Here is a 25895-nt window from a genome sequence, read left to right as displayed (position 1 = left end):
GCGGGCCTTGATGAAGTGGTACAAACGTGTGACTCCTGGGTGACAAAGGTTGGCATGCAGAGTCCGGAGTCGGTCCACCTGTGCGCTGGCACATGTACCTCGGGATAGGGCATCGGGGGGCTCGTTGAGCTTACCGGGGCAATACAAAATTTCGTAGTTGTAGGTGGAGAGCTCGATCCTCCACCTCAAGATTTAATCATTTTTGATCTTGCCCCGCTGTGTGTTGTTAAACATGAAAGCTACCGACCGTTGGTCAGTGAGGAGAGTGAATCACCTGCCGGCCAGGTGATGCCTCCAATGCCACACAGCTTCAACGATGGCTTGGGCCTCTTTTTCGGTGGAGGAGTGCCGAATTTCGGAGGCATGAAGGGTTCGTGAAAAGAATACCACGGGCCTGCCTGCCTGGTTGAGGGTGGCGGCTAGAGCGACGTCTGCTGTGTCGCTCTCGACTTGAAATGGTAACGTCTCGTCAACTGCGTGCATTGCAGCCTTGGCGATGTCAGCCTTAATACGGTTGAAGGCCTGGTGAGCCTCGGCCGTCAGGGAAAACAGAGTGGATTAAATGAGCAGACGGGCCTTGTCCGCATAGTTTGGGACCCACTGGGCGTAATGAGAAGAACCCCAGGCATTGTTTGAGGGCCTTGGGGCAGTGGGGGAGGGGGAGTTCCATGAGGGGGCGCATGCGGTCGGGATCGGGCCCCAGAACTCCGTTCTGGACCACATAGCCGAGGATGGCTAAGCAGTTTGTGCTGAATACGCACTTCTCCTTGTTATAAGTTAGGTTGAGAAGAGTGGCGGTGTGGAGAAATTTGGCAAGGGTGGCGTCATGGTCCTGCTGGTCATGGACGCAGATGGTGACATTGTCCAGGTACGGGAAGGTGGCCCGCAGTCCGTACCAGTTAACCATTCGGTCCATTTCCCGTTGGAAAACCGAGACCCCGTTGGTGACGCCGAAGGGAACCCTGAGAAAGTGGTAAAGGCGGCCATCTGCTTCGAAGGCAGTGTATGGGCGGTCTGCCTTACGGATGGGGAGCTGGTGGTAGGCGGATTTCAGGTCCACAGTTGAGAAGACCCGGTACTGTGCAATCTGATTGACCATATCAGATATGCGTGGGAGGGGGTACGTGTCGAGCTGCGTGTACCTGTTGATGGTCTGGCTGTAGTCCACGACCATCATGTGTTTCTCCCCCGTTTTCACCACTATCACTTGGGCTCTTCAGGGGCTGTTGTTGGCCTCGATAATGCCTTCCCGAAGCAGTTGCTGGACTTCGGACCTGATGAAAATCCTGACCTGGGTGCTGTACCGTCTGCTCCTGGTGGCGACGGGTTTGCAATCCGGACTTAGGTTTGTAAATAGGGAAGGTGGGTCGACCTTTGGGGTCGCAAGGCTGCACACAGTAAGAGGTGGTAGGGGCCCGCCGAATTTCAGTGTTAGGCTTTGGAGGTTGCACTGGAAGTCCAGGCCGAGTAGCAAGGCAGCGCAGAGGTTGGGGAGGACGTTGAGGCGGAAGCCACTGAACTCCACGCCCTGGACGGTGAGAATGGCTGTGCAGTACCCTCAGATCGCCACGGAGTGGGACACGGAGGCCAGGGAGATTCTCTGGTTGGCGGGGTGTACCGCGAGGGAGCAGCGCCTTACCGTATCGAGATGAATGAAGCTCTCGGTGCTCCCGGATCCAGCAGACAGGAGATCTCGTGCCCATCGATTTTCATGTTGGTAGAAGCAGTTGACAGGTTGTGTGGGCGAGACTGGTCAATCATGACCGAGGCGAGACACGGCCGGTCGTCGATGGTGGCAGGCGATGAGTTGCCCAGGGGGCATGAGCCCTGGAAGATGGCGGCGCTCACGGGCCACACGTGTCGTGAGGAAGACAAGATGGCGGCGCCCGATGATCCTGGGGAGAACAAGATGGTGTCCACGGGCCACACGTGGTGGGTGTTGAACAAGATGGCGGTGCCCACGGACCGCTCGTGGTCCGAGGAGGGGAAGATGGCGGCGGCCGCTGGTCGCATGTAGGGGAAGTCGGAACAATAGCAGCGACTGCGCGTGCCTGGCACACCGCAGCAAAATGTCCCTTTTTCCCGCAGGCCTTGCAAAGGTTTCTCCGGGGCCAGGCAGCGCTGTCAGGGTTGTTTAGGCTGCCCACAGAAGTAAAATTTGGGTCCCCCGGGGATGGTTGGCTGCCGCGTGGCACAGGCTTGGGGTTGGCTGAGGGGGGTCGCTGGTGAGGTCCACGATGGGGCGGCCGTCTGCGGAGTCCACGATGCGCAGGAGGGGTGGGTCGTGCGGCCGGGGGTGTAGGCCTGGATGTTGCGCAAAGCGACCATAAGCGAGAGCGCTAGCTTTTTAGTCTCCGCGAGGTCGAGCGTGGCCCCTTCTGAGAGGCGCTGCCGGATGTAATCGGACCCTATCCCTGTGACAAAAGCGTCTCTCATGAGAATGTTCGAGTGTTCCATGGCCGTGACGGCTCGGCAGTCACAGTCTCTAACTAGGGGAATCGGGGCACGCCAGAAATCTTCCACTGACTCACCGGGAAGTTGACGACGAGTGGAGAGGATGTGCCTGCCGTAGAGCATGTTAGTCCAATAAGCGTCATTTTCTTTCAGTAGCGCCATGGCTTCTGCATAGGTCAGTTGTCTTGGATATGTGGAAAGACGTTGAAACTCAGCTGCATGTAGAGGATCTGAATCTTCTGAGCTTCAGGAATTGGGTCTGGCGCAGACCCGATGTATGCTTCGAAATAGGCTCAGCAAACAAAGAGCTCCACTCCACTGAATCAAACACCTTCTCTGCATCCAGCACCACCACCACCTCCAGCTCCCTCCCTTCTGCCAGAGAAAGGCCCACATTCAACAGACGCCTCACATTTGACCAAAACTTTCGGCCATGTACAAACACAATCGAATCCTCCCCAATCACATTAGGGAGGCACTCCTCCAACCAAAGAGCCAGGACCTTCGCCAATATCTTGGCATCCACATTCAGCAAAGATATAGGCCTATACGACCCACTTTCCACCGGGTTCTTGTCCTTCTTAAGCAACAATGAAATGTGCCTGTCCTATTGCCCCTGGCAGTGCCCCTTAGCCAGGATATCCTCAAACATCTCCCCCAACAGCGGTGCCAGCTTATCCATAAACCTTTTGTAAAACTCTTCCGTCCAGCCCCAGTGCCTTACCTGTCTGCATTTCCCCTATTGCTACCCGCACTTCTTCCATCCCCACAAGCTCTTCCAACCCTGCCCTCTCCTTTCCTACTCCAATCCCCCCAAAACCCCCTCATGACTGACTCATCCTCCGGAGGCTCTGACAAATTATAAAACGTGTCAAATGCCTTTTTCATCTGCTCTGGTGCCACGACCAGCTCCCCTGTCCATTCCCCAACCAGAACAATCTCTCTTGCAACTTCCACCAAAATGTCGCCAAAGGAAGTCTTTTTAAACCATTGTTTAATTAATAATCTTTATTGTCACAAGTAGGCTTACATTAACACTGCAATGAAGTTACCGTGAAAAGCCCCTAGTTGCCACATTCCGGCGCCTGTTCAGGTACACAAGGAGAATTCAGAATGTCCAAATTACTTAACAGCACGTCTTCTGTCTTCGGGACTTGTTGGAGGAAACCTGACCACCCGGAGGAAACCCACGCAGACACGGAGAGAACGTGCAGACTCCGCACAGACAGTGGCCCGCCAGGATTTCAACCTGGGACCTTGGAGCTGTGAAGCAACAGTGCTACCCACTGTGCTACCTTGCTGCCCATTGTTGAAACCAGGTTCATTGACCTGTATTTAATTCTCATCTTTATCTTTTTGATAGTAGGATGGATGTAATCTTTATGTTGTGGTTTCATAAACAAACTAAGGCAGCTCTCATTACCAGACGGGACTTAATTTCATCAAATTTTTTAATAATTCTGTTATCCTGTAGGCCGCAAACATTGCATTTGATTTGCAGCAGAATATGAGGAGAATTATGCTATTGTCACATGTAAAATAACCTTCGTCCTCACCCAGCATTTTTCATTGAAAAGGAAAGAAAAATAAAAGCTGGGATATTTTAGCGCATCTACAAATCAGGCTTGTGTTTTGTGTATGATAGAAGTATAGAAACTGAAAGATGTTGCTGAAGCAAGATGGAATTGGAACAGAATGGGCCGTCAGCCTCTTGGGCCTTTTCCACCATTTAATTAGATTACTACCTCAGCTCTATTTTATCTACCTCAGGTCCTTGTCCCTTAATACTCTTAGCTAATAAAGATCTAGAGCGGCACAGTGACGCAGTAGGTAGCACTGCTGCCTCAAGGCCCGAGGTCCTGGGTTCGATTCCGGCCCCAGGTCACTGTCCGTGTGTTTGCACATTCTCCCCGTGTCTGGATGGATCTCACTCCCACAACCCAAAGATGTGCAAAGTAGGTGGATTGGCCACGCTAAATTGCCCCTTAATTGGGGAAAAAAAAGAATTGGGTACTCTAAATTTATTTTTAAAGAAAGGATAACACCTGTGAGGACAGACAGAACCTCAGTTTGAGAAAGATAGCTCTTCTGACAGTGCAGCACTCCCTCCTTGGAGTGTCAGCCTGGATTTTTAAAAAAGCGAATAAAGATCTGCTAACTTTTGGTTTGAAAGCTCCACTTGTCCCAGCACACTCAGCCTTTTATTATCCTTTGTGTGCAAGATGCATATGTTTCCTTCCTAAATATGTTAATGTACACTATTAAAAACAGAAAATGATGGAAATACTCAGCTAATCAGGCAGCATCTGAGAGAAACAGGACGGCATTTCGCATCGATGACCTTTCATCACTTGTGGAAAAGTGCATTACAAGAGACCATCATGTCGGCACAGAGGCAATGGGCCTCTTTGTGTCGTAAACTTTCTATGAATCTATGGTCAAGAACTGGGAGAAAGTAGAAATATAACAGCTATTAAGCTACAGAAGCAGGGTAAGACGGCTCGGAACAATGTCTGTCTGTAATGGAGTGGAAGACAGAAGCAATTAAAGACAAAAGTATGACAGTGCAGGACACAAATGGGTGGTAATGGGAAAAGTAAAGAAGCTGTCGAGTCTGAGTAGGATGGCATCTAGCGTAGTGGTTAGCACTGGGACTGCGGCGCTGAGGACCTGGGTTTGAATCCCTGCCTTGGGTCACTGTCCGTGTGGAGTTTGCACATTCCCCCCATGTCTGCGTGGGTTTCACCTCCAAACCCAAAGATTTGCAGGTTAGGTGGATTGGCCACGCTAAATTGCCCCTTAATTGGAGAATAAAATAATTGGGTACTCTAAAAAAAAATTTTAAAGTTTGAGGAGGTGTAAATGCAACAGCAGAATCATTACCAACAACTGTTGTTCAAAGAAGGGGGTTCAATGGCTGTGGTGTGAAATTACATAGAATACGGAAATAGGCCATTTGGCCGAACCAATGGACTCTGCTGTTTATGTCCTATTCAAATCTTTTCTGTCCTTCCCAGAACTCTGTTGGCATCACTCGTTATTCCCTTCCCCTCATATGTTTATCTAACTTTCCCTGATATGTATTTATCCTATTCACCCCCTGTGTAGCAATTTCCACATCCCTATCACTCTTGGGGTAATAATAATCTTTATTAGTGTAACAAGTAGGCTTACATTGACACTGTGTTACTGTGAAAATTCCCTAGTCGCCACACTCCAGTGCCTGTTCGGGCACACTGAGGGAAAATTCAGGATACCCAATCCACCAAACAAGCGTGTCTTTCGGGACTTGTGGGAAGAAACCCACGCAGACATGGGGAGAATATGCAGACTCCACACAGACAGTGACCCAAGCCGGGAATCGAACTCGGGTCCGTAGCGCTGTGAAGCAACAGTGCTAACAATTGTGCTACTGTGCGAAGTTGCTTTTGAATTCCCTATTGAATTATGTTACCTAACTCATATTGATGGCCTCTGGTTGCATTTTTTCCCCTTCAAGTGGAAATATTCTCTGTCTATCCTATCAAAAATATCACAAAAATCTATAACTTTAAAACCTCATTAGATCAGCCTTCTTTTTCTGGAGAAGGGAGTCAGCTTTATCATCCTTTCTGAATAGATATAGCCTCACACATTTGGTATCATCCCTGTAGGACTTATTACAACTTCTCCCGTGCCTCTTGTATGGTGACCATTTAAAACAAAAAATTACTCAATGGGATCCATGTGTGGTTGGCTAGGCCACCTTTATTGCCCATCCCTAATTGGCCTTGAGAAGGAAGTGGGAGCTGCCTTCTTGAACAGCTGCTGTCCATGAGATGTAGGTTGACCCACAGTGCTGTAAAGGAGTGAGTTCCAAGATTCTGTCCCAACGAGAGTGATATATTTCCAAGTCAGGATGGTGAGTGAGTGGCTTGGAGGGGCACTTGCAGGTGGTGACATTCCCATGCATCTGCTGCCCTTGTCCTGCACGGTGGTGGGGGTCACGGGTTTGGGAGGTGCTTCCAAAGGAGGTACTCTAACCAAAGTTCGATACAGGTTGAGCCAAACATCTCCCCTTTTGAATTCTATCCACCTTGTGATAAACCCGAGAGCTGGATTTGTTTTTTCCAGGGCCTTATTTATCAACTTGAATCTTGCTGAAAGAGATATGTTGTTGAAGCTTTTCAACGGGATAAATGCAAGAATATCATGTTTCAAACTATCACAATAATTTCAAGCACAGGTGCTACTAGTATACTACTTTGTTATAAATTATAATATTAATATCAATGGAAGAAAGAGAACTAGAACAGGTCAAGAATTCTAGCACAGCGGCCATGACCTGCGGGTGGCAAGTGGTTAATAATAACTTTATTGTCACAAGTAGGCTTACATTGCAATGAAGTTCGTGTGTTCGTGCACTGCTACCTCATCGCGTCAGGGACCTGGGTTCAACATCCTTGGGAGTGACATCACCACTGGGCTCACGGAATGCCTGGCTGGCGAGAACGGTAAAAGGTGCCAACAACAAAGCCCTTAAACACATACCTCTACATGATGCTGCCTTCATCCACCCCACCCCACGGTCCACTTCCTCACCATAGCAATATTCATTGCCCAGTAATAATTTATCATATTCGGCAATGCCAACCCCTGCTTCAAGAAAGCCCGCCTAACCCGCAGGGTCTACTCCCCCCACACAAACCCAGAGATAAGTCCATTGACCTTCTTAAAAAATGAATTGGGGACAAAGATTGGGAGGTTCTGGAATTCAAATAGAAACCTTGGCAGCACCGTCATTTTCACTGTCTGCCCCAGCTCTGCCAGTGGCAACACATCCCACCTCTTAAAGTCCCCCTTTATCTTCTCCACCAACCGAACCAGGTTAAGTTCATGCAACTGCGCCAAATTTCATGCCACCTGCATACCCAAATACCTAAAACCCGCCCCACCATCCTAAACGGCAGGACCCCTCCTCTCCTGCCCTCGAGCTTCAATTGGGAACACCTCACTTTTTCCCATGTTCTATTTGTTTCCCGAAAACCGGACACAATTCCCCAGGACCCCCACGATGCCTCCGATGCTGCCCACCAGGTCCGAAATATACAGTAGTAGATCGTCCGCATACAATGAGAGGCCCGCCCTCCCCACTCAATCCCTCTCCAGTCCCTCGCGCCCGAAGCACCATTACCAGTGGTTCTATCACCAAGGCAACTAGCTACAGGGAGATGCGGCACCTCTACCTCGATGCAGCCCAAAGTACCCTGAACTCACTCGGTTCATCCGCAAGCTCGCGACCGGCGCATTCCCAATCTCAAACCCCTATCCGAACTGCCCCAGCACCTCCAACAACTACACGCACTCCACCCAATACACCTTCTCCGCGTCCATCGCCACCACTGCCTCCGCTGACTGCTGCCTCCCCTTGACAAAACCCATTTGATCTTCGCCTACCACCCCCAGGACACAGTCCTCAATTCACAAAGCAAACATCTTCGCCAATAACTTACCATCCACATTCAATAGTGATATCGGGCGGTACAGCCCACACTGCTTCGGATTCTTATCCTTCTTTAAAATCAAAGTGATGGAAGCCTGGAACAATGTAGAGAAGAGTTCCCCCCTCTACCCTTTCTTCATTATACGTTCTCACAAGCAATGGCCACAGATCCGCCCCAAACTTTTTATAGAACTGTCCTGGGAACCCTTTTGGCCCCGGGGCCTTGCCTGCTTGCATTGTCCCCAGCCTATCCATCACCTCCCTCAATCCAATTGAGGCCCCCAGTCCCTGAATCAGCCCCTCCTTCAGTTTGGAAAACTCTAACCCATCCAGGAACCACCGCACACCCTCCTCCCCGGCTGGGGTGTCCGATCGTAGAGCCTCAAACACTCCATTCACTCCCTTTGGGTTCATCACCCCCTTGCCCTTGTCATCCCTAACTCTACCAATCTCCCTCAACGTCTCCTGCTTTCTCAGCTGATGGGCCAACATCCTGTTCGCCTTTTCCCCATACTCATACACTGCCGCTCTGGCCCTCCGCAACTGTCCCACTGCCTTCCCCATAGAAACGAGCCCAAACTTCATCTGGAACCTCTGCCTCTCCTTCAACAGCCCTACCTCCGGCATCTTCGAGTATCTCCTTTCCTCCCTCAAAATCCCGCCCACCAATCTAGCCCTCTCCTCCCGCTACGTTTTGTCCCTCGGCGCCCAAATTGATATGAACTCCCCCCTGACTACCGCCTTGATTGGCTCTCATGACCTCCCCGTGTCGTTTAGCTCCATGTATCCCTGAAAGGCTGCCCTCACCCGCTCACGCACCACCTCATCCGTCAGTAACCCCACATCCAGCCTCCACTGTGGGCACTGACCCCCTCCACGGCCACTCGCAAATCCAGCCAGTGTGGTGCGTGGTCAGAAACCATAATCACTGAATATTCCCGAGTAGGCTAGCCCCATCAGCGTTGGCAGCACGGTAGCATGGTGGTTAGCATAAATGCTTCACAGCTCCAGGGTCCCAGGTTCGGTTCCCGGCTGGGTCACTGTCTGTGCGGAGTCTGCACGTTCTCCCCGTGTGTGCGCGTGGGTTTCCTCCGGGTGCTCCGGTTTCCTCCCACAGTCCAAAGATGTGCGGGTTAGGTGGATTGGCCATGCTAAATTGCCCGTAGTGTCCTAAAAAAGTAAGGTGGGGGGGGGGGGGCGGTTGTTGGGTTACGGGTATAGGGTGTATACGTGGGTTTGAGTAGGGTGATCATTGCTCGGCACAACATCGAGGGCTGAAGGGCCTGTTCTGTGCTGTACTGTTCTATGTTCTAATCAGCAACGTCTTGTCCAACACGAAAAAATCAATCCGGGAGTGTACACGGTGCACATGAGAGAAGCATGAAAACTCCTGAGCCCCTGGCCTCCCAAACGTCCACTGATTACTTACACCTCCCCCCCCCCCCCCCCCCCCCCCCCCCCCCCCCCGAGGAAGAAGACCACTTTCTCATTAGCTACTAAATGTAGGATTGGAGGAGAACGGAAAAATTAAGCTGGATAAAAAAAGTAACGAAGGCTGAGGTACTGAGGAGAGTGAATTAAGGAACAAAAAAATTTCCTGAACATAATTGGGAACATACAGTGATTGGGTAGGGCATATCTAGGGTGGCATGGTGGCACAGTGGTTAGTACTGCTGTCTCTCAGCGCCAGGGCCCTGGGTTCAATTCTGGCATTGGGTGACTGTGTGTAGTCAGCAAGTTCTCCCTGTGTCTGCGTGGGTTTCCTCTGGGTGCTCGGGTTTCCCCCCACAGTCCGAATATGTGCAGGTTGGATGTATTGGCCATGTAGTGTCCAGGGATGTGCAGGTTGGGTCACAAGGATAAGCCAGGAGAGTGGACCTGGGGACACTGCTCTTTCAGAAGGTCGGTGCAGATTTGATGGGCCGAATAGCCGCCCCCTGCGCTGCATGGATTCCATCTTAAGATAAAATGGACTGGAAGAGATGCTATGGAGGGATGATGTCAAGGAAGAAGAGGAGGGAAGAGAATGTCAATGCTGGATGACTTAAAAATTGAAGGAGGTTATTCAAAGAATGGTTCAGGATCGAGCCATGTGGAGAAGGCTGAGCTAAGGACTGCCTTTGGGCAGAGCACACATGAAGATGAATAGTGCTTCTGCTATCACCTTGCTTAAAAATAAATGTTGGCGCACCCTGTTGAGTTCAGAAGGCTGTAAAATGTCTTACAAACCTCTTCTGACCAATATGGGAGGCCAAGGGCAGAGAGGTTAAAATGAGAATGGGATGGAGAATTGAAATGACAAGCAACGTGAAACTCGGTGTCAAGCTTGCAGACCGAACAGAGGTGTTCTGCAAAGACTCACCCAAATGTTGGAGCTCCCTGTTGAGTTCAGATGGCTGTAAAATTTCTTAGTTTGGATTCCCTAATGTAGAGCAGCGAATATAAAGGATTTCATGGGGTTACTGCATACTAAATTATGTTGCTAAGATTTATGTGATCAAAATGATTCGGCCTGAATCGGCTAATGAATCCATCCGAATGTACGATGTGCTGTATTTACTATGATAATACTATGCTGGTCTTGTAATATTCTCCTGTTCCTGTGGTGGTTTTTACTCCTTGTCAATGAAGCGTATACTTGGTGGTTCTTATTCCTTGTCAATGAAGCATATACTTGTATGTTATAAGGCTATAACAATTGTTTCCCGAGTGTGATGTCTCTGCATGCAACTTGGTGGAAATCTTGCATAATTTCCATTGTGAAATTTACCACAGCTGAGTTTAATTGTAAGTCCTTGGCTATGTTATCTCTTCTAGGGCAGAATTAATAAGTACTTTGTGTCCTAAAGCTACGCACAAGAGACAATTGTGTTTTAATAGTTGACAAACAACCCAAAACTTGTGCTTCATTAATCATCTCTGAATAAAATCCCAATTGCAGTTATTTCCCACATCTGGAGTAATCATTAGAATCCTTTTTCTCTTTGTCCTTGACATTCTAATACCTTTTTGATTTTGTCATCAGTTAAGGCAATTAAGTTAATTGCCAGATAAGTCGGTGATCTGAAGCAGGAATTCTGAACCTTTTTACTGATGCGGACCTCACCCCAATGTTATAAACGTTTCCACAGACTCCCTGCAAAACAATGCAACTGTTTTTTGAGTTGTTACTGTCATTTGCAAAACAATTCATTACACCCAAGATCCCACAACCGAAAATAGACAACTCATATACAATGCGCACCCAAATTCTAGGCTTGCATCCCAATACAAAAGAAAAGGTCAAATTTTGTGGCCATCTGCACCATGTGTGGTTGGTGCTCTGGGCCTCCGGGACTCCCCATCGGCTCCTGGCTACGGTGGGGAGTTTGATCAACCGCTTCAGCTCCCTAAATAGTTGCTGCAGCCAAGCAGTGCTCAGCGACTTCGAGAGCAAAAGGTGAAGTTGGCCAAACTTAACTGGCACTCATTAGTTAATTATTGGCCCACCACCCCACATCTGAACTCACCAGCCTGTAGCTCCACTTAACTGATGCTGGACAAGGATGTGCATGCAGCAGGGCCTGCTGGGAAACAAACCTACTAGCAATTGTCACCAATGCATCTGGGGAAGGGGGGGAGGGGTGTTCTCTGCTGCATCAGCAGTTGTGGCACCACATTGGCCCAATCCTGCATTGCTACACTACATTCTCCTTTTGGAAGTGTTTTTCTTTTTCATGGCCTACATTGAAGTCTCATTCCTATAATAAACAAAGAACAGGGCCAGTGTTCAGTCTTGTTCTTTTTCTTTTATTCTGATTGTAAAATATGATTTTTAGAAAAGATTTCATTCTCGAAAGATGCTGATTTGTGTACCCTTTGAAACCTTCTCACTGATCACCATGTGAGCACCCCAAACTATTTATCGTCTTGTGGACTGAAACTTGTATATTGGGCAAACCTTTTGGTTCCACCTTCTACTTTTCCACTTGCTAGCTCAGTGTCTCTTTATCATTGCACATAATTGTGAATTTCCCAGTGGGTGGGCTCAGCCCATTCACCATTTGCCCACATTTAGTGAGCAATTTAAGACTTGCATTTATATTGCAACTGTCGTGACCTTCTGACGTCCTAAAGTGCCTTACAATCAGTTAAGTACTTTTGAAGTGTCATAACTGTCAGAATGTAAAAAACGGGGCAGCCAATTTGTGCATGGTGTCGCAATGGTAAAGTCAGAGCATTTGGCCCTTTTCCTGTCTGCTGTGCTGTGGCTGTACAGGCCTGAGCATGGAAGCATTTATGGCAGTTGTTTACTTGCCATTGCGGTGTCTTTAGATAAACATCTTCTTTTGAAAAGATTCCTTCCTGTTCATGGTTGAAGCATTCCCCTCATTGCTGTGAACATCAGAGCTGTTGTTCAGACCAGTGTGGTCATAAAACTGAGCAAGTAGTGCAGGTCAATTAAAAAAAATGTTAAACAAGATTTACAAACATACATTACATTTCAGTCATCTCCAGGGCTGTAATTAAAACACCTCAAGCACTCATTGACTTAACTGTTATTTTATCGAAGCAGTTAGAAATGTAATCATTGTCATCAATGCCTTGAATTTGGTCATCTGCTTTGTTAGCAGATAACCCAGGTTACAATGACTGCGTCACTGCAACTGGCTGCCCTGAGCTAAAAGTCTGGCCTGGTTGGGTAAGCAACATAGTGCAGATGCTGAAGGTCCTGGAAGTACTCTTCAGGTCAAGCAGTTGGGGGGGGGGGGGGGGGGGGGGGGACACAAACGGGTCGATGACATTTTTGTCAGAAATGGGAAAAGTTAGAAATGCCGGATGTTTTAAGCAAGTGGAAGCAATGAGGATGGACAAGGAACAAAAGGGAAGGTCTGTGATAGATGAAATGACAAAAGGCTCAGTGCTGCAAGTCCAAGGATACTGGTAATGCGGCCAACATGTGTCGAGAGGAGCTGCTGTCTGAAAACAGAAAAGTGTTAAAACCAAAACCAGCAAAGAAAGAAAAAAGGTGGGGAAGAGGCAATGGTCTGAAATGATTGGATTCAGTGTTGAGTCTGGAAGGCTATAAAGTGACTAATTGGAAATGAAGTACAGTTCCTCAAGCTTGCATTAAACTTAATTGCAACACTACAGGAGGCTAAGTGCAGTGTGTGAACGAGGTGGAGAGTTTAAATGACAGGTGACCAGGAGCTCAGGAGCCTACTTGTGGACTGAATGGTGGTGTTCCACAAAGATCAACCTGCAAGAACCATATTTAAAGTCACCTGGGTGAGAAGCCAGTCATCCAAATTAATCAAAAGTTTAGAGCCATCCTAATACAGCCTGTGAAACAGTAATGTTCTGTTGGCATGACTGTGTATCTAAGAGATTGTGCGGGAAGTTAAATGCACATGGCAATCCAAGGCAGAGAAATCCTGAAATGAGAGATTGGAATCTTGGAGGTAGATCCTTGATGAACGCATCCTACAGAAAACTTTGTTTGGGGAAAGATTCCAAGCATATTATTTGAGAGTGGCATTTGGAAGCACTCATGTAGAAGTCAGAGTTCCAGTCAGACCAGTTGGCTCAGAGTGTGATGAGCGTCTGTGGGGGGGATTTGATGTGAAGTCCACTGAAGTTGTTTTGGGTGGTATCTGTCACTTGATTTCAATGTCGTGTCTGACCACAGTTTGCCTATTGGTTTACATGGGCTGTGTACTTACTGAGGACATCAGAGTATAAGATATATTTTGTGACTTTGGTTATCCTTTGAAATCTGTGTACCTCTAAAGGTATTGGTGGGCTGAAGGTGTGGTGTATTATAGTTAATATTGTTTAATGAAGGTTTTATTAGTTTATTTAAAAGTTAATGAGTCATCCTGCGACTCCCTTCATCCATGTCTCTAAACAAAAAACAAATGTTACGATCTATCGAGCCAGGATTCCATCTTGGGACTTGACTGTCCAGTAGTAACATCAGCTGGGATCGTAACAAAATATAAAACTTAATTCTTTAAAGGAGACTGAAAGAAAGCATGCAAATACATTGCCTTTATGGAAGGATATAACTGCTAGGATGAAGTTGAGATCAGAGGAGAGCTGGCAAGTTGGCTACTGGCTTGGGCACAGAAGACAGAGGGTAGCAGTAGAAGGGTCCTATTCTGAATGGAAGGCTGTGACTAACGGCATTACACAGGGATCAGTTCTGGGTATAGTGTAAATGATTTGGAAGAAAATCTAGCTGGTCTGATTAGTAAGTTCACAGACGACACAAAAATTGGTGGAGTTGTGGATAGTGAAGAGGATACAACAAGATATACACTGGCTGGAGTGTTGGGCGGAGAAATGGCAGATGGAGTTTAATCTGGACAAGTGTGAGGTAATGCACTTCGGAAGGTCCAATGCATGTAGGAATTACACAGTAAATGGTAGAACTCTTGCAAGTATTGACAGGCAGAGAGATCTGGGCATGCATGTCCACCGATCGCTGAAAGTCATGTAGATAAGGTGGTCAAGAAACGGCATGCTGGCCTTCATCGGTCGGGCCAATGAATATAAAAATTGGCAAATCATGTTGCAACTGTACAGAACCTTAGACCTCATTTGGAATATCGTGTCCAATTCTGGTCGCCACACTACCAGAAGGATGTGGATGCTTTGGAGAGGATACAGAAGCGGTTTACTAGGATGTTGTCTGGTATGGAGGGCATTAGCTATGAGGAGAAGTTAGATAAACTCGGTCTATTCTCACTGGAACGATAGAGGTTGAGAGGCGACCTGATAGAGGTCTACAAGATTGAATGGCATGGACAGAGTGGATAGTCAGATGCTCTTTCCTAGGGTAAGAGGGTCAGGTACTAGGGGACATAGGATTAAAGTGCGTCGGGAAAAGTTTAGAACAGATGTGCGAGGCAAGTTTTTTTTTTTTTACAGAGGGTGGTAAGCTATCATGTAAGAGGTTCATTGTGCTTTGTCATTCAATGTTACATTTCTGCCAAGAGCTTCAGCTGATGATTTAAGTTCTTATAGCATCCTTTGAAAAAAAGCAAGAGGTTTGTCCTCAAACCCGCCATGCTTAGTCTTCCAATGTCTTTGAAGCTTTGATGGTTTTAAACTTTCATTTGCCGGCACTTCCCTGCATACAACACACATGGACTTTGCATCAGCACGATTAACAAAGCCATGCGTCAAGAAATCATCTTTATGCTGCTTTGTTCCCGATTTCAGTTTCTTCTTAGTCGTTTTTTTACCAAAAGTCCTGAAACTCCATACACAGCTCGCACTAGCACTGCTTCATCCTGCCATGGACTCTCCTGCGCAGCTATCTAGCATATTCAGTTGTGAAATCCTGGCCTGTTTGCGCCTCTGGCCCCCTCTTGCTTATAACAAAACGATCCATCTTCTGTTCTTCACAGTCCTGTTGCCTTGCTTACTCACAGCTAGAAAATGGAGGAATCTCTCCTCCGTAATTCTGCACCCAAAGCAGGGACATATAGAACATAGAACAGTACAGCACAGAACAGGCCCTTCGGCCCTCGGTGTTGTGCCGAGCAATGATCACCCTACTCAAGCCCACATATCCACCCTATACCAGTAACCCAACAACCCCCATTAACCTTATTTTTAGGACACTAAGGGCAATTTAGCCTGGCCAATCCACCTAACCCGCACATCTTTGGACTGTGGGAGGAAACCGGAGCACCCGGAGGAAACCCACATGTGTGCATGATTTTAGTGTATGTGCCCGCCGTGTGACATGTTCTCTGCTGCCGCTTCTGACAGGAGAGTGCATCGTTCCCATTTAAAACCCAGTCGCGGCAGACACAACTTAACAGCTACTCTCAACCGTTGGGCGCTTCTCCCACGATCAGGGGCCATCGTGACCAGTCATTCCGCAACCCTCCTGACACCAGCCCGTGACCCACCCGCGTGTCGCGACCCACAGTTTGAAAAATCCTGTCATAGAGGAAACTGTCCTTTGAGTGCCAGAGGGGAGGAGAGGCGAAGATGTGTTTGGCAGTGGCATTAAAACTAGAGGTGGTGGGAATGCCGGAAAAGGTCCAATAGATGTGAAGGCCGGTGTGGTGGAAGAGGAAACCTACCATGGTTCAAGTGTCCAATTGCCCCATCCAGTTTAACCTGCAAAATAAAATAACTAATTATAACTGAAAGTGTTCAAACAAACTGGGGAATGCACCGGTAATGCACCTATAATTATTCAATAACCAGGAGATAAAATGTTAAAACCCTGGAGGCTATAGGAACGATCCTGGAAAGTTGGCAGTCCAAGATCATGCTGTAGCTAATGGATTTAACACTCTCAACCCACTCCATCTCATCTTAGAGTCCATGTATATAACCTGGAGAATTTGATGGCTATTCCGCTTGACCTGTTCCAAAGAGTGCACTGAACTACTTCCATGTTACTCAGGTCTTTAAAGCCTCAAGGGAGGAAAATAGGAAACGGTGTTCTGGCTGTATGTGCATAAGATTTGTCTGTGAAATGCAAAATATTTGAACCACTCTGCAAGCGAGACAGAACTTATAAACAAACAGGAACGCGGAATGCCAAGTGGTGGGGGTTCCCGCATTCCATTCAACAGCTCAAGTCTTTGGATAATGGAAGTGATGAAGCTGCTGCTGAACTGGGAAGTACGTCTGATGTAGATCAAAGACCGGAATACTTTTGCAGCCTGCAACCTTTCAGACCTTTGCAGTCCTGATGTGTTTAACATTTGGTGAGCACAGGAATGTGCAGTCAAGTGTCAAACATGTATGTGGGGCAGCTGGGTAAAACAAGTGCTCTACCCTCCATGGTGAGCAGCTGTACTTGAGAGTCGGGTCAGAGAGATTTCTGCAACACTATAGTCCTGATATTTAGAGCATTAGTCTGAATTTAGCTTAGTTCCAGTTAGATTCATGACCAGAGTACCCAATATGGACTGATGCATCAGGTTCTGCATGTTTGCTGATTGTGCAGTCTTTCAAATGAGATGTTATATTGCCCACCTGTTCATGTAGGTATATGAGAGCCCATGCCCCTATTCAAAGTATAGGGAATTTGCCCTGCCCAATGCTCTTTCCTGAAAGTTACATTTCCTGACACGAGGTCAAAACCAGATGGCAGCCAAAGGGATTTACTACTAACAGTGGTTAAGTTTGTTCCCAGTGACATTTTCCTTCAGATCTTGAGGTGCACACATTTAAAAAATATTATGGCATTGATTCTGAAGGCAGGAGCCGAATTGAATCAGTGTTAAGTCAGCATAGAATCCTTGCAGTGCAGAAGGAGGCCATTTGGCCTATCGAGTCTGCAACGACCCTCTGAAAAAGCACAGCATTTAAGCCCACTTCCCCACCATATTCCTATAATCCCTGAACCTAACCTACACATCCCTGACTATCCTTTGGTGACTCCTGTACATCCTGCAGCAGACTGCAATGGATCAGTAATTTTCCTAGTCAAATTCCAGCCATAGTGTCACAACACCCTGGGCTAGTGCAAGGTTAATTCCAGCCCCACTTCATCCGGAGTCACAACACAGATGAAATTAGATTTTATTTTAAATATCCGAGGTCCTTGGCAGAGCCCAATAAACTACAGCTGCCAGGTTTGTAACTTTAACATTAGTAATCTTTTATGATGTACATTGTAATTAAACTGACAGAAAAGGTAACTGACTATCCAATACCCTTTTCCCAACCCCTCTTTCTAACTACCCCTACAATCTATTTATTTATACACACGCACACACACAAACAGCACAGAGGGGAAAGGATGGTTGAAAGGTAAAGAAAATATTAATAAAATAAAAGAAGAAAGGGATTGCTGCACTGGGATGACCTCCAGTTAATGTCTTTCTGAAGTCCAAATTTTAATTTTGGTACTTATTCTTTCTCGGTTTGAGATGGTTTTCTCTGATAAGGTTGTCTACTTTCTATGTAGATTCAGGATAATTTTAAGTTTACAGCAAACATGTGCCAGGCACTCATTGGTTTTAGGACAATAAAGCAGCTCTTTCACTTCAGCAAGCAAGAGAGAGAGCTCGTTCCTTCTCCTGCCACGGTCTAAACAATTCTGCTAAGTTCTCTCAGATAGCATCACGCAGGAATCAATCACTGACTTGTGTCAGGGAGAACACTGTCCCTGGCCAACCCACTGGTCACCAGTTGTCCAATCGAACCAACTTCCTCCAAAGCTGATTCCTAAGATCCACTCAGTGCCAAAGAGTCTGACTTCTCCTTTCTTACACAAAACCTGGGAACCCATTGTCCTGGAAAGTACTCTTGCTGCTTCAGTTCTAGTCTTCGGCTTAAAAAGGCACATTCCAATTATAGGTCTATGGAGCAAAAATAATGAAATAAAATCAAATAACTGGGAACAAAGGACATAGAACATAGAACGTTACAGCGCAGTACAGGCCCTTCGGCCCACGATGTTGCGCCGTCCTGTGAAACCCCTCTAAAGTCCCTCTACACTATTCCCTTATCGTCCATATGCCTATCCAATGACCATTTGAATGCGTTTACATTCCCTCGCACCCTGAAGTTTTTTCAAAATGTGTTCCTCTTGTTTTTGAGTTGGGACAAGCTTTTGCTGAAGTATTCTCTACTCGTTAGACACCGAGCGCAGGTAGGTAACACCATACAAAAGCCCTGGGTTGAATTCAAAACCTGATCAGCAATATCAGAAGTGATCTGTGCCATCTCTACATGAAATTAGACAAATGTTATAATGCCAGTATCCAGCTATTTGTGGCAAATTCTACCTTTAGAAACAGTAGTGAAGAAAACAGAGCAGGAGGAGGCCTTTCGACCTCTCTGTCCTGCTCCACCAATCAATAGGATCATGGCTGATCTGATTGCGGCCTGCACTCCACTTTCCTACCTGCTCCCCCATTACCCTTTGACCCCCACATAGATCAAAAATAATCTGTCCAACTCAGCCTTGAATGTTTTCAATAACTCGACCTTCAGCGCTCTCAGAGGTAGCGAATGCCGAGGATTAACAGCCCTCTGAGAAACAAAATTTCTCCTTATCTCCGTTTTAGATGGGACGCCCACTATTTTGAAATTGTGCCCCCAAGCACTGGATATCTCCCACGAGAGGAATCTTCCTCTCAGCAGCTACCCTGTCAAGCCCCTTCAGAATCTTATCTTTCAATAAGGTCACCTCTCGTCCTTCTAAACTCCAATGTGCATCTAATTGAAGAGTGTAGCAGGCACTTCTTCCTGCAGAAAGAGGAGAAAATAGAAGTACAAAAATGCCCAAATTTTCTTGGTGCTCTTATGCAGGTTTTGGTAGCTTTTGGACTGAGCAATTTAACTGTGCTGCATGATTCTAAACTCAAGTTGGCTTATTGTCTTTTTCAGGTTGCAGCAGCTCCATGGTGGCTGCCTGTTAAAGGAGCCAGTTGGAAACATCCAGAAGGTCCTGATTCCAACATAACTAAGAGGTAACCATTGAAGCAAAAAGTGTTCCTTTCATTTATAATATTGCTTTTTCATCTGCCCTGGTGTTGAAAATATGATATTATTTGGAAGGGGAGAAGGTAGAAAATGCTTAGAGATTTCACACTGATCTTTCTCCAGGTGCCAGAGATGGCATGGTGGCACAGTGGTTAACACTGCTGCTTCACAGCACCAGGGGACCGGTTGCAATTCCGTCCTTGGGTGACTGCCTGTGTGGAGTTTGCATGCTCTCCCTGTGTCTACGTGGGTTTCCTCCTACATCCAAAGATGTGCAGGCTATGTGGCTTGACCATGTTAAAATTGTCCCTTGGTGTCCCAAGATGTGCAGGTTAGGTGGGGCTATGGGAATAGGGCAAGGGAAGTGGGCCTAGGTAAGGTGCTCTTTCAGAGAGTCAATGCAGACTCGATAGGCTGATGGCCTCCTTCTTCACTGTAGGATTCTATTGACATTTGTTCTGCAGTGACCTGTCTTTGAGTCACTTTTGATTCACCAAGACCCTTTACCCTTGCCCTTTGGCTGCCACTTTCACCCACTTCGCTGTCCCAGGAATTGATAGTTTCCTGGGTTACCTTTTCTCATTAGTTGTCAAGTTTGTGAAAATTAGATCCAAGTCAGGTCTGCTTAGTTGGCAGGAAAACAAAGCTTCATGTCAGTTTTCAGACAGTATAGCATTTGTCTTCAATCAAAATATTCTGTTCTCTTGAAAGCGTTTAACTGGGCACTCAGTGGCTATGGAAATTGGGGTGGTATCAGAACTACATACGACATGAGCATAGCCCACATTTGATAGACCAGATGCGTCATTTGCACCACTCGCAACTCGTGAAGTGGGGAGAGAGTGTAAAGTTGAAAATAATTAAACGATTTAACCAAATTGTGGTTGTTGCACCATCCTGAGCGAGGGATTCCGTGTGCTGTTTTATAAAACGTTCTGTTAAAATATCACATAAGAGTATGACCAGAAATCAGCAGTATGCACATGAGAAAATAAATTCTTTGGATAGGCAGTTTGAAACCATAGCAAGCGATTTGTCAAAAATCCAAAAGTTACGGGGGCCACAAGGGGGTTGAAAATATATTTAAATGCATTAGGAGCTTGCCAAGAAATGTTCTGGAAACTGTTGAGTTCAAATAGGCAGATTTCCGTGAGGCGCTGCATTTAAGCATTGAATGCTTTTTAGCATGAGTTACTGAAACGATGTATAGTTTACAGAATAGGATTACTTAAGTAATTTTCTGTCTGTCAGGGAAGCATTTTGGCAGTAATTTAAATGTATTTGCTCTGAGCCTTGTATCAGTGAGCATTCTTGCTTGTTTAAATGTCGCACTTCTTTACATTGGGCAATATTAGAACGTTAGGCTTTGATGTCCACCCATTGTCAGCGAATTGTTTTTTCTCCCCTTATTTCGTCTCGCCTGTGAATAAATTAGAAGCTTCTTATTAGCTTCAGAACCTTGACCTTTTTTTTATTAGAAAGAAAATCACAACTAATTTACAGAAGCACCACAATCCATAAAAGGATCTGCAGAAACAGCAAGCATATTTTCTCTCAGCCATGTTTATAGTAAGCTACAAAAATCTGCAATGCTCGAGGGAATGCAAGGCTTTCGTACAAATGAAGCCTTCAGCTGCACTTGGTGTGTGGCTGAATGATTGTAAACTGGAGTCAAGATGCACAGATTTCCATTGTTGATTGGAATAGAAAATCTGCACTGTCACACAATTGGTTGTTTCTCTTCAATTTTGGCCCCATCGGCACTAATTTATCTGCTTAACTACAAGAAAATCACAGCTACTTTACTGTCAGCAAAAAGTCCCATCTCTTAATTTGTGTGATGCACCCTGTGTGTTATTTATATCCTGTGCCAAACCCTGTAGAAGCATATTTGCATTTGACTACGGTTAGGTTAGATCTTCTTTCTATTTTCATCCATCTTTCCATCTGTGGACAATAATATTTGTTGGAAAATCTGTTATCACCTCTTTGTGTATGTTCCAACAATGGATGTACTGAGATCTATATGCATTGACGGATGGTAATATGCAAAGGTCGAATTCTTCATGATTAGTTTATCACTTGTAAAGAGAAATCACACTTCAGTAAGTCATTAGCACTATTTAATCATATAGTCATACAATTTACAGTGCAGAAGGAGGCCATTCGGCCCTTCGAGTCTGAACCAGCTGTTGGGAAGAGCACCGTATCCAAGTCTACACCTCCACCCCATCTCCGTAACCCAGCAACCCTATCTGTTATGGGCCAGGGTTTAGAGAACCTCAAAGTGTATCATGGAGTTCATTTTAATAGATTGTGGTATGGGGAGCACACGACCCACTCTACAGGTGTGGTGCAGCAGACATCTAACAGTATTTGTTAAAGCAAAACAATGTTTATTCAATGAACTCAAGTTAACCTTTTTTAAAAATACAGTGAACATCTTAGCAACCATTAATTCAAGTACAACCCCCAATGAATACAACATGAAGCAATCCTTAAGCTTTCCTTTTAACATCCATAAGACTTTAAAAAAAACTTTTAAAACAGAAGCACATCAGGTTTAAATTCACTGCTGAGGACATTTATAATTCTGAATTCACCAAATGATCAAGAGATAATCTTTTCATGGCAGAGAGAGCAACAGTACACCTGGTTTGTCTGGCTTCGGCTCCAACACTGCAACAAAACCAAAAAAACACAGACACACCCAAGCTTTTCTCAAAGTGAAACTAAAAGCTGACACAGCCCTGCTCCACCCACACTCTGACATCACTGCAGTAATAAACACTAATTTCTTAAAAATACTCTCACATGAAACATCTAACCTAAGGGCAATTTAGCATGGCCAATCCACCTAACCTGCATATCTTTGGACTGTGGGAGGAAACCCACGTAGACATGGAGAATGTGCAAACTCCGCACAGATAGTGACCCAAGCTGGGAATTGAACCTGGGACCCTGGCGCTGTGAAGCCATAGTGCTAACCACTAATCTACCGTGCTGTCAATAATGGATATACTATTTGTTAATGTAATGGTTTAAGCTTCTGCTCACTCATGGAAAGGTGGTTGCCGTGCCCCATTCTTAATGATAAATATGATTCCAGTGAAGTCACAGTTGCCATGTAAAGCCTCCAATCCATGACTTGGTTTTATGACCTTTATGGAAGCTAATGTAGTGCTTTTATTGTTTTAGTAAGATTTTCCGAAAGCTTAATTTAAGTGTTCAAAATGCAGATTTTGAGCTGTACAAAGGAAGGCCAATATTTGGCCCTGGTCTATGCTGAATTGATTGATCCAAGGTAGGTGACATCAGGGAGCCTTGGTTAATTTCTGGTATCTTTGGGCTAAGAATGTGAAAACTCATCCGGGGTTCCTAGTTCTAGCCGGCCCAGTTCACATGTGTTACAATCCAATCGGATTCTGCTATGTGAACCTCACCATTTGAATAACTAATTTCAGACATTCGCCCCCCTCACGCTATTAAAAATAAACAAGGGCATTGGGATTGGCTGAGATGTAAAACAGAAGTGTTTTAAATCTTATCCCAACTCGGGGGAACAGAGGTGAGAGAGGAAGACTTGGCCAACGATTAATAAGGAAAATGAGAATAGCCATTCTGAAAGGGCAAGTGCTTTCCAGCACTGCTTGTGGGCTCGGAGGAGCAGAAGTATTCCCCCCAAGCCCACCAAGCTGACCTTCTCCCCTGAGAAATTACGTCTCCTCGCCTCGGGTTGGCTGGAGCAGTTTGACATATAGTGACCTGCATGGGCCCCTTCAGATGACATTTAAGATTTATCCACGTTGCTGTGGAGCTGGAGTCACATTTATGTCAGATTGGATAAGTGCAGTAGGTTTCCTTCTCTAAAACACGGCAAGAGAATCAACTGGGTCTTTACAATAGTCTGCCAGCTTCACGATTGCTTTTACTAAAACTCAGCCTTTTACCTCCATTTGTTTTCAAAATATATATTTTTATTCAAATTTTCACTTTATATAGTACAAAATAACAGAAAAGAATAACACACGGATACACACACAAAACCGTCAAAACCTAAACTTGTGGTGATATGCATCACTGTAAATATACAATGGGTTAATGTAAATACACTAAGACTAAGTAAACACTGGAGGGAGCAGCAGAGACATCATGACATGCAGACATACAGCTAATGAACACATAGAATAGGACACGACAAATGGGCAGTCAAGACACCCAGATGTGACACCACCACAAGGGGGCATTACACAACCCACATATAAAAGGACAGGGCGCACATGCTCTTTCTCTTTCCACAGGCGACACTCGAGAGAAGCACAGGGGCAGATCAGAAGCACCATACCCACCGCATGGCTTAGAGCAGACTATTTAGTTAGACTCAGTTACTACAGCAAGATTAGCAGGAGAGTCGAACTCGAGTAGGAGAATTGTTAACTATTCAATAAATGTGTTAAATCTATCTCCAAGTCTGAACATTCCTTTGTCAGAGCATACATCAAGGAAGCAGCTTATGCTACATGAAGAAGCGTAACACAACAAAACTAACCCCATACACAGCCCAATCCCTCCCACGCGTGGCAACTGACGGCGACCAATTCCTTGAAATAAACAATAAATGGCTGCCACCTCTGGTAAAACCCATCAATTGCTCCCTGTACTCTACTTTTTCAAGGGATAGGAACTCCATCAGATCTCCCAGCCACACTGAGGCACTGGACGGAAACGCAGACCTCCACCTCAGCAGTACCTGCATCTGGGCAATCAGCAAGGCGAAGGCCAGGTCATCGGCCCTCGTGCCCGTCTGCAGCTCCAGGGTGTTTTGACAATATCGTAATCGTTTTAACCAAAGTTTTAAAAAATCTGCATGTCAAAATGGGAATCAAATTCACGCTATCTGAAATTGTTAGTATCGAAGATTATGATTATTTGTCTGAGGACCCAACCCTTTAGCTTTGCAATGTTTTGATTTAATGGCACATGGTGATATGTGGTAGCTGCAACTTGCGTGTGGTAGAATACTGCATGAGGTTATCCGTAGTCATGTGCTCGATTGTGTTTCAGGATGGATCACCCAGTTGTACATGTCTCGTGGCAAAACGCAGTGGCATACTGTACTTGGGCAGGGAAACGACTGCCCACTGAAGCTGAATGGGAATATGCATGTAGAGGGGGACTGGAGAACAGGTAACAATGGAAGACTCTCACAAGCCCATGCCAAATGCATCTTTGCTATCTTGTTTTAAATAGCAAAACAAGATGCTATTGTTCCAAAATAGATTGAATAAGCCGTTTTAATTTGAGATAATTTTGGACAACTTTAATTCGCCCAACATGATTCTGGAGATTCGGACTAACATTTGAATGGAAAAGCTGGGCCTTTTTATTTTGGTTTGGGACCTGTTCATTTACACTTGGACGGCTCATCACGGGAAACATTAGTCCCGGGAAAACCATTTCAAACCTCTCAAGTCAGAGTTGAAGACTTGAAACCACCATCTTTGCGTTTCACAGACTGTTTCCAAAGTTATTGGGTTTGACGTTGCGTAACTTTCTCAAGGGGGATTTTGGCCTTACCAGTGATTCTCACATCCTATGAATGAATTTTTTTTGAAACTGTAAGGAACATGAAATATGGATGGTTAAAAACTTCTCCAAATGGACCACATGCAATCTACACCATTGTAAGAGACAGACAATTCTAAGAACTGTAAAGAGAGTTAAACTTTGTGCTACTTCTCCCTGATTTGGGGGAAAAAAGCTTATATTTGCCATTGTATTCTATACATATACCATGAAAAGTGGCAATCCACAGATAACGTACAATGGACCACGTAGTACAGGGAAGATTTCCACAGTCTGCAAATGTATAGAATCATAGAAACATAGAAAAGTTACAGCACAGAAGGAGGCCATTCTGCCCACCTTGTCCATGTCAGCCTGAGGACACCCAGGTGCCCTTTCTAACCCCCTTCCTGCACCCGGTCCGTAGCCCTGTAGTTTAGAGCACTTAAGGTGCAGGTCCAGGTACCTTTTAAAAGAGTTTAGAGTCTCTGCCTTCCACCACCAACTCGGGTAGCAAATTCCAGAGTCCCACTTCCCCATGTGTAAAACAGTTTTTCCTCATGTCCCCATCTTCTGCCACTTCTCTTGAATCAATGTCCCTTGGTTCTAGAATTCTGCGCCAAGGGAAACAATTTTAGCCTGTCCACTCTCTCTTCCCCTCATAATTTTGGCACGTCAATTAAGTCACCCCTCAGCCTTTTTTGTTCCAAGGAAAATAACCCCAACCTATCCAAACTCTCCTTGTAGCCACACATTTCTAGCCCTGGCAACCTCCTCTGTACTCTCTCCAAAGCCATAACAACCTTCCTATAATGTGGCAACCAGAACTTCACACAATATTCCAGTTGTGGCGTTACCAGTGTTTTATACAATTCTAACTTGTATTTATATTCTATACATCTATACAACGGGCAGCACGGTAGCATGGTGGTTAGCATAAATGCTT

General features: G+C 45.8%; 1 protein-coding gene across 4 annotated transcripts in view; it reads left to right on the top strand.

Moving 5' to 3' along the window:
• sumf1 (sulfatase modifying factor 1) overlaps nucleotides 1-25895 on the top strand; it is a 244552-nt gene that overhangs the window by 59981 nt on the left and 158676 nt on the right. For 2 of the 4 annotated variants that reach the window (XM_038810753.1, XM_038810752.1), the window contains 2 exons: nucleotides 19289-19371; nucleotides 24449-24571. In XM_038810753.1, the coding sequence (XP_038666681.1) occupies nucleotides 19289-19371; nucleotides 24449-24571 (206 nt within the window). The remainder of the gene's footprint in view (nucleotides 1-19288; nucleotides 19372-24448; nucleotides 24572-25895) is intronic. The other 2 variants (XM_038810755.1, XM_038810754.1) reach the window with 1 other exon arrangement.

The sequence above is a fragment of the Scyliorhinus canicula genome, chromosome 11 (assembly GCF_902713615.1).
Source record: "Scyliorhinus canicula chromosome 11, sScyCan1.1, whole genome shotgun sequence".
NCBI classification, from domain to species: Eukaryota; Metazoa; Chordata; class Chondrichthyes; order Carcharhiniformes; family Scyliorhinidae; genus Scyliorhinus; species Scyliorhinus canicula.
This window is presented reverse-complemented; position numbering and strand designations above follow the sequence as displayed.